Below are 19,167 nucleotides of genomic sequence, written 5' to 3' on the forward strand. Positions count from 1 at the left end.
ATCTTGTAATCTTGCTGATGTGAGACATATTTAATCCATAATATCCACCTTAGGATACACCACCAAATAGTTATTTATTTATTTATTATTAACAGCAGGAAAAGTGGAATAAATCATTTTCTATGATCAAACTGACAAAACAATGATTCTGTCTCTTTGCCTTTTGTTACCTTCTTTGTGCAGATGATGTGAATTTATCAGTAGAGTTGGAAAAATATAGTCCTTAAATTAAAAACATCACTGTGTTGGATGAGTGAAGTTTAATTTGATAAATTAATAATTAAAGTTCCTTTGAAGATGAAAGGAAGCAGGTGTTTCTCGGACATTCGGTTTCATGTTTTTCTTGATGACAGTTAACCTGTTACTTTGTTACTGTGAAGAAGGAGAAGCAGAGTCATCCTCATGTTTCTTCGTAATCACATATTTTCAGATCCAGAGAGCTTGGATCGACAGAACCTTCCAGAAGAGGGAATGTATCCAGATCATTCCCAGCAAAGACGCCAGCAGGTAACGACACAATCGAGTGCAGAACCTCAGAGAGAGAATTTTCTCTTCTTTTTAATTTCTCTCACCGGACAGAATGATTATGAACGAGGAGACGAGCTGCGTTCAGTCACTTTCAAGTGAACTTTATCAGCTGGTCCTCCTCATGCAGCTATAATTACAGCTTCCTCTGGGGTTTGTTGTGTTATTTCTTTTCTTTTAAATTTTTTAACCCTCATTTTCATTTTTGGAGTTTGATATTTCAGTTAGCTCTTCGTATTTTTTGTGTTTTGGTCTATTGTTCCAGCCTCTGTTTTCTTGCCTTTGTGTTTAGTTTATTTCCTTTTTCCTTTGTTTCTTTTGTGTCTTTGAGCTAATCCTTAATGATTGTCCTTATTGTCTTCACCTGTGTCCCTTTTCCCCAAGCTGTCTCCACTTCCCTGATGAACTCATCTGTATAAACAGACCAGTCTTTCACCTTAGCCTCTGTGTGTTCTTGGCTCTGAGCTTGTGCTCGTTGGTGTTCGGGTTTTTGAGTGTAATGTAAATTAAGGCTGGTTTTCTGGAATCGCTCCCGTCTGCCTGAGTGTTGTAATTGTGTTGTACTTGAGGCCATGAGTGCGGCTTTCTAACTTGTTTTTGTTACAAGCAACTCAAGTTCCAGAGGAGCCAAAAAGCTTTCCAGTGACTGGAGTCTTTGTCTTTATTAGCTGCTTCTCTTCTACACTGATCGCTTCATTCAGTGTAATGTGACTGGTCACTCGCTGTTGATTATGTGCTTTAGTCATGACCTCATGTCTGTTAAATGACAAACGAGACGAGCTTGATGGTAAAAACGAGTTGACCACCGGTTTATAATGGGAGTTCTGCTGCTATGAAGAATTCTTGGAGAACCTGTACTATTAGTGTTTAACTTCAGGTTCAGAAATTTTATTTGCGGTAATGTTGCACAAAACATTCAGTTCCTGCAATTTAATGAAAGCCCGTCTGCAGAGTTGATATCCTATAAAAGCAAAAATGGTTAAAGTGGAAATGATAGTTTCTCATCTCGTCATATTATAGTAGAAACGACAGTTCCCCCTCTGCTCAGTGCAACAGTTACCTTACACAGTGAGGCGGTAAATGAACATCAGTGCCTGTAACCTGTTTGTACTGCTGTTTTTGTTCAGGTGCAGCTGTGGTCAGCTGGTGGCACAGCACACCGCCATCCCTCTGGGGGCCAAAGAGGACGGGGCCCCACTGGTCCAGCTGGAAGTCCAATCTACGGAGAGATGGAGTGCCCTCAAACACACCCAGGTCTCCCCCACTGATGCCTACGGGGTGCTGGAGTTTCAGGGAGGAGGACATGTCAACAAGGCCATGGTAGTGTGCCTGAGGAGTGACACGCCAGCTTCACTGCTTCTGTAGCATTCTAGCACTGACACCTCTTCCTCCTCCTGCAGTACATCAGGGTCTCCTTTGACTCCAAACCAGATTCCCTGCTCCACCTGATGGTGAAGGACTGGCAGCTGGAGCTTCCCACACTACTCATCTCTGTTCATGGAGGCCTCCAGAACTTTGACCTGCCTCCCAAGCTGAAGCAGGTCTTTGGTAAAGGGCTGATCAAAGCTGCTGTCACCACTGGAGCCTGGATCTTCACTGGAGGAGTCAGTACAGGTACAGCCTTCATTCTTTATGCAAAGATGACTTGATGCCATTGCTGTTCTTTGACATCAAAAAGAGTCATTTTGTATATCATGACTTTTCTTTTTTTTTTTTTTTTTCCCCAGGAGTCATCCGCCATGTTGGCGATGCTCTGAAAGACCATTCTTCAAAGTCCAGAGGGAAAGTTTGTGCTATCGGGATTGCACCATGGGGGATTGTGGAGAACAAAGAAGACCTGATTGGGAGAGATGTAAGACAAACCAGACGGAGTCTAAGCCGACAGTGTTTGCAGATATTTATGTAGTAAAACACCTGGCAGCAGAATGTGCTGTTCTTCACTTGGGTGAAACATGGGGTTTCATGTTTTAGGTGACCCGGCCTTATCAGACAATGTCCAACCCGCTCAGCAAGCTGTCAGTCCTGAACAGCAGCCACTCCCACTTCATCCTTGCTGATAACGGGACGTGTGGAAAGTACGGCGCTGAGGTTCGCCTCCGCCGGCAGCTGGAGAAGCATATCTCTCTGCAGAAAATCAACACACGTGAGTCAAACATGTGACCTACCCAAAATGCACAATTGCTTTTAGTGTCAGTCTGAAGCTTATCAGTCCATCAATCTGTGTGACCTGTGGGTTTCCCTTTGTCATCCTATGCCTGGAGCTGTCTGTAAGGCAGGGACAGCAAAGGGGAGCTCAGCTGTCACCTCTCACTTCATGAGGCCACCATAAATGACCAGAAAATCAAGACTTTTTTTTTTTTTTTTCTATCAAACCTTAACTGTATCGAGTCAGGTAAGTCTAAGTGAGGCGGCTGTTTCACACTACTTGTGGCAGAAATGTTGTCTTTAACAAACCATTTTTAGTTTGAGCACAATGCATGGCTAGAAAGCAGTTCCAGAGTGAAAGGGGTGCTGGGTTTGGGTACGTGGTCCTGCATAAAGGTGGAAGACCATGCATGAGAGCAGTTTTCTGGTGGGTGGCTCAGCAATGCTAAAGCTGCACAGCACTCTGTGTGAATGAGTGACTCTTCAGAAAAGGAAAACCAAATTGGTGCAAGTGAAGCTAATCACTGAATGCTAAAGGTCATTATTTTGAATTGCAGATGCTGATAGAAGTTGGCCTTAGAACTTATTTTTGTGTATGGTGGTTTCAGGTCTTGGTCAGGGGGTCCCAGTGGTCTGTCTAATCGTAGAAGGTGGTCCAAATGTTATCTCAATCACACTGGAGAGCTTGAAGGAGGAGCCCCCTGTCCCAGTGGTGGTCTGTGATGGCAGTGGTCGAGCTTCAGACATCCTTTCGTTTGCTCACAGATACTGCGAGGAAGATGGGTGAGCTGAACGAACGTAAAAGCCAGGCTTAACTAGACGATCACACCTGGTGGCAGTTATGGTATTGATACAATCACTGAGGATTGTCATCGACAGATTGAAGTTAAATAGCCAGACTACAACGTCATGTAGAAAATCACATTTGCTTCTAAAATGCACAATTACTAATAATTCAATTTATCAGATCATGTGAGACGCTCATAGTTTTCCAGTTTTAATATGGGAATATCTTTATCGTTATACCCCTCTGCGTTCCTCAGTTTAATGTTAATGTGGCTACCTGGATGTTTCTCTTGCGCAGGTTGGTTAGTGAGAGTGTCAAAGACCAGCTGCTGGTCACCATCCAGAAGACCTTCAACTACAGCCGCAGCCAGGCACAGCAGATCTTCCTCATGGTGATGGAGTGCATGAAGAAGAGAGCTCTGGTAGGTTGGGGGCAAATTGAAATTAAGGTGTGTGGGGGGGGGGTTTTTTTTTTTTTTGGGGGGGGGGTTCATAACTGCATTTGTCTGTCACGTATGTCCTCATCAGTTCATTAATAAACCTGATCTCCATCCCCAACCCATCTCGTCTCAGTCATTTATCACAAACCAGCCCTACTGCCTTCATACACTGTGTTACTGTTGGGGACGAAATAATCCCTGCCTGGATCGGAGTGGTTCAGGAGTGCATGAATATGCTGCAGACTTACTAAAGACAACAACCGAATGTCAAACTGTGATTTGAGTTCACAATGAAACGCATTAATTTTTCTCAAAATTAAACTGTCTGCGCCAGATTTTGGTTTTTATTTTTCCTTCGTCTTGGCTATGCACCATTTTTCTTTTGTACTGTGTAGGGCAGGGTGTCCTGTAACAGTCCAACCCTGCAAAAGAATTAAAGCCATGTAGAGGCCTGATGACCGAACGCAACCAGGGGGAGCTACCTTACATGCCAGGGTGCACAAGTGTTGGTGCCAATTTGAGAACAATGGCTTAAGTCTCTGAACCAGCACTGAGCAAACACTTGATTGTAATGACAAAAGCTCAGGGGTGTGTGTGTGTGGGGGGGGAACTTAAACAATTTAAACATTGTTTAAGTTCTTTTAAACCTCACATGTGTAACTGTGGTACGTTAACCTACACTACTGGTTGGGCACAGTTTCTGCAGATTACAGATTCATGTTATACAAACCTGTTCACTGTGACATTTGCACAATGAAGGGTTTCCCTTTGAACTGACACTGCAGCACTTAGTGGAGATTGTTCTGTGACCCTCCACCATTTATTTAATCCCACAATCCTCTGCTTCTTCCAGAGAACAGCTGCAACAGCAGGCTGCCCATAAATGTAAAAATCTGAACATCAATTCACTTAAACTGATCTGCTGTCAGATTAAAATTGCTTTGCTGCAGGTTCACATGTTCGTCTGCAGACATGACCTGAAGTCAGAAACATGAGGAAAATAAAGCTCGTGTAAATCACACACGTGAAAATGCCTGTTCAGATTTTGACTTCCAGTGATGATATCATTATCCATTAATCTCTTCCAGAGAAGAACCTGCCTTTTGAATGTAAATCAATTAGTAAATAAGCACAAAGACCAAATCAACAGAATACAGATGGGATGGGGGGGGGAAACCAGCAGTGCAACGCATCTGAAAACCTGCCGCACATGTCCAAACAACAGATTCTCACTCCAGATTCATCCTTTACTGACACTTACTGAGGGTCCTTCATATTTTACCACACTGGGAAGCCTTCAATGTCATTTTCAGTGACACTCAATGGTCTAGCTGAGATCGCCAGATAAGGGGGTTTAAAAACCAAACGGTTTCCTCATGAGTAGGCTGGATTGATGCTGCTGGAATATATTAGAGGACGTCATCAGATGACCTATTCTTTCATTTAAGGTCTTTTTAAATAAAATAAATAGATGCACAATCGGTGTTGATTAAGAGTTGAATGTGATACAGCCTGCATCTAAAAATAAATACAAATAACATTATTGGCAAATGTCACAAGACATTTGTGTTCAGGTTGCTGCATTGGACACCACCTCTGCAGGAGAGCTGCTCAGACCCTGGTCTGCTGCATAAATCAAGACCAACGTCTGTTAGATCTGGAATTCTGACAGTTTCATCACATTTACATCTAATGTCTGCATCCAACTTTTATATCTGATCAAAGGAAATAGATCCTTGGAGGCTCAGAGATAACAGGTACAGATTTACCAGATTACGTATGCCTTATTCCATCTCAATCACATTTTTACGACCTGCTTTATCGTCTCCAATTTGCATAAAATTGTTATTGTAGATAGTTTGAAGATAAATGATGATTCCTGTGAAATTTTAGCTTCATATATTTTTAATCCTTTAAAGATCTTTTTGAATCCTTTAAATGATCAGCTGATCCACTTTTCATGAACATCTCAAAAAGGCTAAAAATGTCACTGTGTGAATGAATGAGTACTATGAAAACATTAAGGTCTCTTGTCTAATATTTGATGCTAAATAAAATGCAAAATAAAGCATGCACAATTCTTTCTGACATTAAATTAATTTATGTTGACTCAAAGAAAGAATCTTGAAAAATATTAGATAAATGAAGCTAAATTGTCACAGTAATCAGTCTATATGTGTCCAAGCTTTGCACCATAAGATTTATAAGTAAGTTGGAGCCAGCAAAGCAGAAGATGCACATTGATTTGAGACGGATGACCTATAATGGGACCGGTTCTCTGCCCTGAGCTTTGCCTCTCAGGCTCTGGGTGTCTGGTGCGGTTTGTGTCGCTCACTGTGCTGTTTCTTTGTTGATTGTGTAGATTACAGTGTTCAGGATGGGCTCAGAGGGACAGCAGGACATTGAGATGTCCATCCTCACAGCTCTGCTCAAAGGTTGGTGTGTGAAAGGGTTTTAAGAAGGAAACGCACAACAATGTTAATGCTGTTGTGTTAGGTAACATTTTAGACAGGCGACTGCCTAAGAGAAATGTTGGCCCGTGTTTCAGTTCAGGATCATTTCTCTGATAGGTCTGAGTACATCAAAGCAAATTATGCTTTTCCCCACTTAAATTGGGACATTTGGTGTAATGAGTGTCATGAAAGCCACATGTTGCTGGCAATACAGATAATTTCTTCAAGCATATGGAGTCGCAGTGATTTCACATGGTTTAATTGGTCAATGTAACAGCAACACATTCATATTTCTAATATTTATTCCAAAAACATGTCTGTGTAGGGACGGAACTGAGGGTGAGATCTTTTTTCCTGGTTTCAGGTACAAATGCATCTGCGTCTGATCAGCTGAGCTTGGCTCTGGCCTGGAACAGAGTGGACATTGCTCGCAGTCAGATCTTTGTGTATGGACTCCACTGGCCTGTGAGTTCACAGATACAACAGCTTCAGTCACTCCGTAAACTTTGTTTTTCTTTCAAGAGAAACTTTTTTCTTTGACATCAGCGTTCTGTCATCCATTTGTCTGCTTCCTCAGCCTAGGTGTCTTTTACTTATGTGTTTGTGGATTATTGATTCCCCACTTGCGTTTGCTTTCTGTTTCAGCCTGTGCGAACTTCACCTTCTGACCGTCCAAAGAGCCCGGTAGCCCAGCGACCATCAGCAGGAGGGGCTAAAGGGAAACCCCGGGGGAAGAAGGGAAAAGGAGGAAAAAGCAAACCTGAACCTCCTGAAGAGACGGACCCTCGGAAACTGGAGCTGCTCAACTGGGTAGGAGACTGGACTAAAAGTGATGTTATCATCTTGAATAGCCGCCACCAGCATCCGCTCAGTGACTGACACATCGAGGCAAATCTGTGATCCAGAAGCAGGTGGCAGGGGATGATTGTCATGATGGTGTTTTTGTGTGGGACAGGTGAACTCACTGGAACAGGCCATGATGGACGCTCTGGTGTTGGACAGGGTCGACTTCGTTAAACTTCTGATTGAGAACGGCGTCAACATCCACCACTTCCTCACCATCCCCCGTCTGGAGGAGCTGTACAACACGGTGAGAGGAGGACCTACTCCATGACACCTCCCGTGTGCAGAGTCATAGTTGATTTACAACGGAAAAAGTGCTCTTTGCAAGAATTATATGATAAATAAAAATTAAAAATGACCTTGAATGAAATCAGCATAAAAATCCATCAGCAGCAGAAAGAAATAACCCATTTTAAACCCAGTACAAAGCATCATTTTATGACGGGGTAATGAAACTGGGTAACCGATTTATGGTGGTGTTAAACTGGGTGTGATTATCCTGAATCAAGATGTTAGACGTAGCAGGGTGAGAGCCCTGATTATTTGGTGCTCACAGCAGGCTGGTAACACACACATAAACCTCAGGTTCATTCAAGATACAATAAAGAGTTATTTTATCTTATCTTCAATGGGGGCTGGAAGAGCATTGAACTGAGCTGCAGTGGAGCTTGAGCACACCCTGCTGGTAATACATGTTATGTCACCTTTCAAATGTTTTTCCCAGTCTGCCTGTTTGTTATTGATGCAGTAATGAGGGCTGGTTTGTTGAATGTGAGAGTAAGATTAAACTGCACTGTTTGAATCAGCAGAAACCTTAAAAAAAGTTTTGGTTTTATATGATGCATTGAAAAATCTTAATTCTCTCAGGGTCACTGCTCATATACATCAGGCAGAAAATGCTCCAATTTCTTGGTACTTCACCATTTGTTACTCTTCCCTTGTAATATAATACCTTCATGCTTGTTTGATCTCAATAAAATTTGGACATCTGTTAACAAAACAAAAGCTCTGCTCTAACCACTTTACTCTCGCTGACACGTTGCTCTGCAGCTTAATGTCCTTCTTCTGTTATATCACTGCTGCTGTCTCTAATCTAGCTCTGATCCACAGACATAAAAGCTCTTAAAACAATGGTTTAACCACATTATTGTCAGATTACAAAACAGCTCTCTGCTGCTGTCTGCGTGCATCCCGCTCATCACGTCCTCTGGTCTCTAAGTGAATCTGTTAATTTGTATAAATTGTATTAAGCAGAGAAGCCACCACTGTTTTTATTCGCATCACCTTGTTTTGTGGTTGGTTTCTGCAGAAACTGGGACCAGCCAACACTCTGCACTTTTTGGTCCGAGATGTCAAAAAGGTGAGTACCGTGCTCTGGATTCACCGAGTTCATGAAATATTTAAACTGCAGTATATGCTTTGAGCTCAGGCTGCTTGTCCCCAGAAGGTACCAGGGCAGAACCGCAGCTGCACATCATAGAAAATATGTTCACGACCTTTAAAAACGAGGTATAAGTGTCCTGTTCACTGAAGGAAATCGGCTCTTCTACACTGCATCTGCAGAAAGAAAACTAGCAAATCAAAGAAAATATGAGGAATGACTGAACAAAAGATGCATAATCCAATGACATGTGTTTCAGGGGAATCTTCCTCCAGATTACCAGATCACACTGATCGATATTGGACTGGTCCTGGAGTTCCTGATGGGTGGAGCGTACCGCTGCAAGTACACAAGGAAGAGTTTCAGGACTCTGTATAACAACCTGTATGGCCTCAAAAGAGTGAGTAAAGTTGGTGGAGCTGCGATAGAAATGACCTTGCATCTGCTGTAGCATCAATACACTAATATTTACTCACATTTTCATCTTGTGTCTTACAGCCCAAAGCGCTGAAGCTTCTTGGCATGGAGGTATGTACATGTAGATCTGAAAACTTAAGGTGATCTGCTCTGAGAGGAAGACTTGCTGACCTGCTTGGTTTCTGCAGGATGATGAACCCCGTCCAAAGGGGAAAGGAAAGAAGAACAAGAAAAAGGAGGAGGAAGTAGACATTGATGTAGATGACCCTGAAGTCAGCAGGTTCCAATACCCCTTCCATGAACTGATGGTGTGGGCGGTGTTGATGAAGCGCCAAAAGATGGCATTGTTCCTGTGGCAGCGAGGGGAGGAGGCCATGGCAAAGGCTCTAGTAGCCTGCAAGCTCTACAAGGCCATGGCTCACGAGTCTTCCCAAAGCGAGCTGGTGGATGACATCTACCAGGACCTGGAGAACAACTCCAAGTGAGTCCCACACACAATCCTGGACATCGTGTCCAGCTTCTGTTTATACTCTTAAGGCCCTTGTTATCTTTTAAACCTTCTCAGTTGTGTTTGTTAAAGCCACATGCTGGTTTTCCAGCTTTAAAGTATCCACTGTGAGGCAGCCTAAGGAGGGTGTTGGCCTTTTTCTTTGCAGGGACTTTGGTCAGCTGGCCTATGAGCTGTTGGATCAATCCTACAAACACGATGAGCAGGTGGCCATGAAGCTCCTGACCTACGAGCTAAAAAACTGGAGCAACTCCACCTGCCTGAAGCTGGCTGTAGCTGCCAAACACAGAGACTTCATTGCCCACACCTGCAGCCAGATGCTGCTGACCGACATGTGGATGGGCTGTCTGAGGATGGGCAAAAGCAACAGCCTCAAGGTACCAGCAGAATACAGCAGCAAGGTTTTCTCAGGAAAAGGGTAGAATAAAGAAACTGGATAGACAGAAAAGGTTAAGAGTTTGTTTGCTTTTCAGAACTTCACAAGTTAAAATATAATTTTTAAATTAAATGGGCCCAAGGATAGAACCCTGAGGGATCCCAGCAGTAGAGGCATCTATATGTTAACATAATTCTGTTAAGCTTGACCTTTGTCCCCTCCTCACCCTGTCTCCAGGTCATTTTAGGGATTATTTTCCCTCCTGCCATCATGCTCCTGGACTTTCGTCTTGGGGATGAAGCTCCTCATCATTCATCCAAAGGAAGCAATGATGGAAAAACTAAAGATGACAAGAAGTCAAACAAGGTATAAAACTCTCGTGTCGTTAACATCGGCATAAAATCAGGCTGTTTGAGTAACTAAGACTTTGTTTCAGGATGCAGCATCTAATGTTGACGCTACTTCAAAGAAAGGAGATGAAGAAGAAAATGAGAGTGACAAGAAGCACGGGAAGAGGGTTCCTATCGGGAGGAAAATCTATGAGTTCTACAATGCCCCATTCACCAAGTTCTGGTTCAACACGGCAAGTGCACATTTCAATATTTAAAATGAGAAATATATAAAAGGGCATTTCAGATAATAAAAATAAGTATCTGGTAGATATAAAAAGACTGAACATTTATGAATATTTTCCCTGAAACTTCGTGTTTGACAGAACTGCAACAGACAATGTTTTTTTTGTTTTTTTAAAATTTATGTTTTATTAGTTTTCTTATTTATACAACATGTACAACAAATTCAACTTAATCACCGTGGGGGGGGAAAGCAAGGCAAAACAAAACAACAACAAAAGAGACAAACGGACCAAAACAAAACCAAACAAAACACAAAAACAAACGAAACAAACCAAGAAATACAATGACATTATACAAAATCGGGCCTCCCATTTTGTACATATTTCAACCAATATTTGTCAAATGAGTCCACCTGCCACTTTCGCCTAAAAGTTATTCTTTCCATAACAAAAATATTATATATCACATCAATCCATTCATCTATAGTAGGAGTATCTTCTTTAAGCCAAAGGCGAGTTATGGCCTTTTTGGAAGCTACCGACAGCACACTGAACAAATATTTATCCGGTTTGCATAGATTAAGACTCTCTAGGTTACCTAGGTACAATAATGCAAAATGAAATTGTATTTTCTTTTGGAAGATTGTTTCCATGACCTTATGTATTTCCTTCCAAAATGGAACCACATGGGGACATTCCCAAAAAATGCGGAAATGATTTGCTGTTGCATGTCCACAATGCTTCCAGCATGTTGTATTCTGAGAATAATTGGATTTTCGAGCTGGGGTAATAAAATAACGAATTACATTCTTCCAACTGAATTCCCTCCATGAGGGGGAGCTTGTTACTGACCACTGCTGTCTACAGATCCCATCCCATTCCTCTCCTGTTAGGGATAGGTTGCTCTCTGTTTCCCATCTTGCTTTAACATATCTTGTATCATCACCCCGTAGATTGATCAGTGAACAATATAATTTGGAAAAAATTTTGTAATAGGGTCCATCTCTATATACATTCTCGAATATATATATAATCTCTTCATTCCCAGTTGATAACTGAGGATTTTTTAACTTTTTATTCAGGAAGTCCCTCAGTTGCAAATATCTAAAAAAAATCTTGATTTTGCAACCCAAACTTTTTCTTAAGGTCCTGGAAACTCATCACTTTTCCATTTTTCAACAACGTACTGTATGTGGTGAGACCTTTATTTGCCCATGTTTTGAATGTTGAGTCGATCTTACTAGGCAAAAATTCTGGGTCATATGCAAACCACTTAAGGAATCCGGCCCTCTGGTTTAATTGATACTTTTTAAGTACTCTTTCCCATATCTTTAATGAACTTACTATCCAAGGGTTGCCCGGGTCTCCCAGGAGTCGTAACTCTGAAGGACAATGTTATGTGCTTAAATAAATTGGCACATCAAGACTCAGAGGTCTAAGAGTCTGAAATGTTCCCAATTCTAGCTGTCCATCATAAATCCAGAAGCTGAATTTTTACTTTTAGATTCTATGATCCTTGTGTTTTTTGTCCATGCCAGATCTCATACCTGGTGTATCTGATGTTGTATAACTACATAATCCTGGTGAAGATGGAGCGGTGGCCGTCTTTGCAAGAGTGGATCGTCGTCTCTTACATCGTCACTCTGGGCCTGGAGAAATTCAGACAGGTGAACGTCAAACACACCTTGGCTGTTTAACCCCCGCCTGCTTCTGTGACACTCACTCAGCAGCAGATTTCAGTCCCTAACTACACAAGAACTGGCCCAGGTGGTTAAATCGATCCACATCAGGTTCTCTTCCAGTCTGTGAAGGTGTGCAAGAACAACATTATCTCTGCTGCTCCAAGTTGCAATTTATACTGGTATGCCAGTACTGTGTTATATAACACAGACACTGCTCTTGTCTGACAAGTCTATTTTTTACATTTTCAGACTGAGTGTGAGCTTGTTATGAACTCTGGATTCTGCTCTGAAGGTCATTAAAATTTTGAAGGCAAAGCAAAGTTTGTGCCTGAAAAACAAACAAACAAAACAGCCATTAACAGTTAGCATGAGCTCAGTAGGTGTGAGGACAAAATGAAATCTGATCGGGGTGCAGGGTGAGATCTGAAAATCTAATAACATAAAAAGAACGTTTTATTTTTGCCTAATTAGAATTTTACACTTTACTGAAGAAACTACATGAAAAAATGTAACCAAATGCAACTGAAATTATGCTCAATGGCGGAACCTAAAGGTTTAATCCTCTGAGCTGACAGGTTGAAAGGTGATCTCATATTAAAGGGTCTCTTCTTGAATTACACTTTTACCACAACATTTGATCCTTAATTGTTTTGTTCCATTAGAAATGCATTAGACTGAATTACATTAGCAATATTGATACTTTAGGAAACTTTTCAAATCATTACAGTTCAAGCGGGTTGTACAGTAACGTGTTTACAGTCTCTGAAAAATGAACTTCTGACCTTTTCTTCTGACCTGGATGAAAACACTTGCTTGGTCAGATCCTGATGTCCGAGCCTGGGAAGCTGAAGCAGAAGATCAACGTGTGGTTGGAGGACTACTGGAACATCACAGACCTGGTGGCTATCTCGGTCTTCATCTTTGGGTTCCTGCTGCGGCTGGAGCCTGAGCCCTACATGGGATATGGCCGCGTCATCTATTGCGTCGACATCATCTTCTGGTACATCCGAGTTCTTGACATCTTCGGAGTAAACAAATACCTGGGGCCCTATGTCATGATGATCGGCAAAATGGTAGGACCCCTGGTGTGGGTTTCTTCTTATGTTTTCATTCAGGAAACCGCACTTACAGTCAGGCCAACGCAATGTTACACAACCTTTTGTAAAGGCACCAGGAAATCATAGTCTTACATTTAAAAGGACTGTGATGTACTGGTACCTCACAGTACACAGCTACATGTACACTGTATTATCAGATTTATGTGGGGTACCAGCAGTGCACACAGGTTATTGTTTATACGTGTGGTATAATATTGATATCGTCACAGAGTCCACATTGATTGGGTTAAATGTCTCGTGTTCCCACATGTCTCCAGATGATCGACATGTTGTACTTCGTGGTTATCATGCTGGTGGTGCTGATGAGTTTTGGTGTAGCTCGGCAGGCCATCCTCCACCCAGATGAGGAGCCGACGTGGCGTTTGGCCCGCAACATCTTCTACATGCCCTACTGGATGATCTACGGAGAGGTGTTTGCCGACTCCATAGACCGTAAGACTAGAATCCATAGTAAGACAGCTGTTAGTCCCCTGTCCTCATGCTGTCCTTACCCCGTCCTCCCTCCATGCTGTAAACTATCAGTTAGTCCACACACCCTGCTGTCCTCTCCCTCCAAAAACAATTGATCTCTGTATTTACTTTCACTGTACTTATGCTTTTTATTAATCATTTGGATACTACAAACGAATTTTATTTTTTCCCCTGCAGTTGATTTGTTGTGTTCATTGTGACTGTGATTGTCATCCTCTCCTTTGTTAGACATTATCTCCTTCAGTGGTTCCAACATGAAGTCTTCTTCACTTTTTGAGGATTTTCAGCTGATTATTTTTCTTCCTTCTTTCCTTCCGCTGCTCCTGGACAGTTTACGCGATGGAAATCAACCGTAAGCATCTAAAAGCACTAACCCACTCAAACCAAACGGTCAATGTGCTCATCTGTGCATTTGAGGTCATACAAGGCTAATCTCATAGTGTTGTGAAATCTCAGTTGTATTATCTACTGACCATCATTTGTTGAATTTATGCTTTTAAACTCACTGATTTTCTTTTAACTCCCTTCGGTTCAGTCTCATTGAACCAGAAGAGGCTGAAATGAGTTTAGCAGCTGAAATAACTAAGCTACCCTCACAAAAATGTGTCATTTCATAAGTGCTGTCTATGAAACAAGGAGGTTCTGAGGGTGGGTGTTACAGACCCTATTTAAAATTTCTTTGGTAACACTCATAAAAACTCAGTTGCTCATAAATGCTGTTGCCTGATGTTGTCTTTTGCATTGTTATAGTTTACTCTTTATGTCAGATTTAATGAGTGCTGCAAGTCTATGCGTGTGTGTGTGTGTGTATTTGGGTTTCAGCTCCTTGTGGAGAAAACTTATATGATGAAGATGGGAAGAAGCTTCCTCCCTGCATCCCTGGAGCCTGGCTCACGCCCGCCATCATGGCTTGTTACCTGCTGGTAGCCAACATCCTTCTGGTCAACCTGCTCATTGCCGTCTTCAAGTCAGTACACCGAGCAGTCGTTGCAGACACGAGCTGTAACATATGTTCCGTCGTGGCTTAAAAGTCACAACATAAAGAGGAAACAACATTTAATTTTAAATCCGTTAGTAACCCGAGCTACACATGACAGCCCAGAGAGCACAAAGACAAAAACTGGCATCCCCCAAAGCCAGCCTCAGGCATGCCTTTATCCACACCTTGTAAGGTGTAGACAACTGTCAATTAAGCTTTGACACTTGCACTGCAGACAAGGAAATTAGGGGTTGCAGACACTGACTCAGACAAAACCCACTTTAAAAACACTTGTCATATTTTTCAAGTTAAATGCAGTGAAGAAGAGTTGAGTTTAGTTTCAGTGTCGAAAAAGGGGAAATGGGGGAAACAGAAAAATATGTGGACAAAATACTGAGAATGATCCGTATGTGTCCTAAAAACCATTTGGCTGCTGATTATGGCAGTGTTTACTTTGCCGTACGTACATACTTAGTATGTGACGTGAGGTTCATTATCAAGTGGTGACTGCCCAAGTACACAGCTGTTCATGTCCACAAGCATGTATAATCCCGGCCTTATACTCACTCATTTGCTCGGAGCTGGAGGATGAACACACTGTTTGTGCCCTTATAGTTCAAACTCTGTAACATTAGTGTCGCGACAGACTGTAGAGCATGCTGACATCCAAAAGAAGCCTCATGTTCACCCCATTGATGACAAATTTTTCATCACTCAGACCCAAGCAGACTTTTGCACACTTCCAATTTAACAAAGCTTTTAAATGAACTTTGACCTTTTAGCTTCTCTGCTCTGATACAAAGGGCTGTGTGATCAATAGAAACAAAGTATCCATCTGGCAGCAGGAACACGAGTTGATGTTATTGGTGCTATACTGTGTCTATATCAAGACCTTGAGAGGAAATCATTTTGTTGGAAAATTTTCTATCCAAGGAAACATCTGAGGACAAACTGCTTAGATCTGCAGTGTGTCCCCTCAATTGCTCTACAGAGGTACAGTAGAGATGCACTGAAAACAATAGCCCGGGCTGGGAATGTCACTTCCTGTGTAGATGTCACCATAATCTATTAACTGGTGGGAAGGAAAAATACCTAGAAACCATTTTCTAGTTAGCTCACGGTTCCAGTTGATAACTTCACCTTGAACTTTGAAAACCTGATTATATAATGATAAAGTGATAATTAACTCATTCACTGCCAGCCATTGGCAGTGAATGAGTTAAACCCATTGACTCATACACTGCAATTGACGGCTATAGACGTCAATGGCAGTGAATGAGTTAAGAGATTTTCTCCACTTGCTCCACAGCAACACCTTTTTTGAGGTGAAGTCCATCTCTAACCAGGTGTGGAAGTTCCAGCGATATCAGCTGATCATGACCTTCCATGACCGCCCCATCTTGCCCCCGCCGCTAATCGTCTTCCCCCACATCTACATTGTACTGAAGAGGCTGTGCTGCCACTGCAGACGGAGAGCAGAGGGTGGAGAGTACGACGACCGCGAAAGACGACTGCGTAAGACAGAGACCGCCATAATCAGAACCTGAACTTAAACTCTGGATCCTGTTCAGTTTTTTTCAGTATCTGATATCTAAAAATGTAATATGTTTAAGCACATCACTAACAGAAGCTAAAGTAGGTTAAAGGCTCAGTATGAATACAGCATAATCCTGGTATTTCTCGAGCTATCAGAACCACCTCTACCAGTCTGAGGCACACATTGCAGTCACGTGTGTTTGTGTGCCGAGTTTAAAATGCTGTGTTCCCTCAGAGCTGGTGCTGAATGCAGATGAGCTGAAGAGTCTGCATGAGTTTGAGGAACAGTGTGTGGAGGAATACTTCAGAGAGAAGGACGATGAGAAGCAGTCGTCTAACAACGAGCGAATAAGAGTCACGTCTGAAAGGTTCGTGTTCATCTCAGCGTGCAATCTGTGGAGGACCAAAACTGCCAGAATCAAAAATACATACGTTAAGAACTGAATAAAACTTAAAATGCTGTTAAATGTGAAAAAAAACAAACAAAAATGTAATGATTTACCCGGCAACTGAAACTTAAGTGAGACAGCATAACTTACAACTTGTTGCCATCACAGCCCTGAGTACTCATGTCGTGTGTTCAGGGTGGAGAACATGTTCATGCGTCTGGAGGAGGTAAATGAAAGGGAACACTCGATGAAGGCATCCCTGCAGACGGTCGACCTCCGCCTGGCTCAGCTGGAGGAGTTCTCTAACCGAATGATGAACGCTCTGGAGAAGCTGGCGGGCGTCGACCGAGCTGAGCTCGTCCGCACGCACTCCAGAGGATCGTCCGTGTGTGAGCCGGGCACTCTGCTGCGCCAAGGCAGCATCAACAGCGCTGACGGGTACAGTCTGTACAGATACCAGCTGGAGCACGACGACAGGACGTCGGTTTTCGGAGACATGGAGGGAAACGACAAGAGGGTCCAGCAGAGTCCAGAGAGGCAAGGTGGGAACAGCGAGGGAAGAACCAAAACAGGTAGGACAGGAGATGAGTCTTTATTGGACGCATTATATCAGAAGAATGAAGGTAAACAGTTATCCTCTGTTTGAACTTCTCTTTTTAGGTGAATTGAAAGAGTTCTGCTCAGCTCTGGAGGTACAAGGACTTAAGGACACTCAGTCTCTTTCAAACGTGGACATTCTGATCTCTCCCTGTGACCCAGACATCAAATCCCCCAAGATCTGCTCCATTTCACCTCAACGTGACTCGGCTGACACTAACAAAGATAAACCCATAGAGAAGGGCCGACTGGAGGTGGCTGTGTCCTTCCCTCTGGAGAGGTCAAAGGTCACACAGTATTTATCCTCTCCAACCCTCAGCAGCTCTCCATCCTCCAATAAGAAGTATGTCAGCAACATCATCTATAGCCCCGGCCAGCAGGACCAGAATTGGGCCACTGAATTGACCAGCAAGGAATCCAAAGAGGAACTAGATGAGACCAAGCTGCAAAGCCATGAACAGGAGGGTCAGAATAATAATGCAGAGGAGGAGGAGGAGCTGCTGGTAGGGGAGGACCAGATGTATCCAACGCTGCGCTCCAAGAGTCTCAATGCCAACCCAAGAAAGATGAGGAAGAAGAAGGAGGAGGACGAGGAAACACCACGTACAGCCAGCAGCGTCAAAGATCTGGTTTCAGCGTTCAGTGGGGGGCCATGAGGACACGGGGAAGGACCAGGTCCAAGAACTCTTCAGACGACTGTTTATCCTGAAGGACTGAACCCTGCTCTGAACTCACGGGAGATGAATAAAGCAAGCATGATGCTTCAGTATTCCTGAACCAATAATAACTCTGAAATAACTGCTAAACCTGAAGCTGCAGCCCCCCCTCCTGCCCAACACAAAGCTCCTGCATTTGGTTTGTTAAATTCCAGAAGAAAAAGTAAATGTAACCAGTTGCAACAAACATAGTATCCTTAACCTAACTGATCGTTTTCTCTGTCACGATCTTGACAGACAGCAGCACAAGAAAGGAAAACTGAAGAGATCGCATGCTCATTGGCTACGGGCTTGTGACCCGTCGTTAGCCAATGAACATTCCCTGAATAACACTACTTTTTTTACTCCTGTATTGATCATATTTTATAAACTACAACAATTTCCTTGAAATGAATTCAGTTTTATTCACAACAACATATATCACAAAGGCAACTCGTACTTTAAGGGAAACACATTACAGTCTTACCTCAGTGAGAAGCTCAATGATGAGACGATCATGTGCTTTCCTTTGTGTCTGCATTAAAAACATATTTGTCTTTAAACTCAGCAGCACAGCGAAATCTTCTACTTTATTAGTTTATAGCAACTGTGCAGGACTGAAGCCAAAACACAACGAAACCTGACTGATTTTTTGTTTCATACAGAAGCCACGTGTGTTCTTTCTTGCTATGCACTAAAGTGCTTCATTAAATCTGCAGTAAAATAAATATAAAACTGTCTAGAATAATAAGATTAATTAACATAAAATCTTGCTGTAGACTTGAAATTTTCACTGTTTATCGTTTGCCTTCATTATCATAAGAATCTTACCTGTTTTGTAACATTGTTTAATTTAATCCCTGACCACCTCTCACTGAGTAATGAACAATTTAAGAAAATGTTTTAGTTTGAACTTTGTGTCAAAGCATTTCTTCTATCCCAGTACGGCTCTGGACTGGAGACTGCTTCATGTTTCATGGTCACCACAGGCACTGCTGAGAGAGTGGAATGAACAGCTTTATATGGCAATTTTATCACCCTTACAAATGCTGAACATTCTTAACTTTTTTCTTCCTGTTGTCACCCACGTGACATATGCATTATGTCCTGTGGGTGGCACAGTGGTGCAGTGCTTAGCCCTGTCACCTTACAGGAAGAAGAGTTCTGGTTTGAACATCAGATCTCTGTGCCTGCACAGATTTCCTCCAGCATATTATACATATATGCATTTCAATAAGGCGAGATCACTTGT

At 42.5% G+C, this 19,167-nt stretch overlaps 1 protein-coding gene across 1 annotated transcript; it reads left to right on the forward strand.

The window, feature by feature from the left end:
- Positions 1-334: 334 nt before the first annotated feature.
- Positions 335-17,876, forward strand: LOC146639271 (transient receptor potential cation channel subfamily M member 1-like). Its single transcript, XM_085351417.1, has 27 exons — positions 335-507; positions 1,653-1,845; positions 1,926-2,139; positions 2,253-2,377; positions 2,497-2,668; positions 3,279-3,453; positions 3,755-3,878; positions 6,259-6,331; positions 6,714-6,814; positions 6,995-7,159; positions 7,305-7,439; positions 8,502-8,552; positions 8,833-8,973; positions 9,072-9,101; positions 9,179-9,471; positions 9,647-9,875; positions 10,112-10,240; positions 10,311-10,457; positions 11,987-12,115; positions 12,952-13,203; positions 13,506-13,680; positions 14,051-14,071; positions 14,542-14,686; positions 16,008-16,213; positions 16,470-16,602; positions 16,819-17,195; positions 17,284-17,876. The coding sequence occupies exons 1-27, from the start codon at positions 335-337 to the stop codon at positions 17,874-17,876; spliced, it is 4,701 nt and encodes a 1,566-aa protein (XP_085207543.1).
- The last annotated feature ends 1,291 nt before the right edge of the window (positions 17,877-19,167 follow it).

Source organism: Diplotaxodon limnothrissa, linkage group LG1, assembly GCF_057381915.1.
Source record: "Diplotaxodon limnothrissa isolate DT_005_m linkage group LG1, D_limnothrissa_male_GT1.1, whole genome shotgun sequence".
NCBI lineage: Eukaryota > Metazoa > Chordata > Actinopteri > Cichliformes > Cichlidae > Diplotaxodon > Diplotaxodon limnothrissa.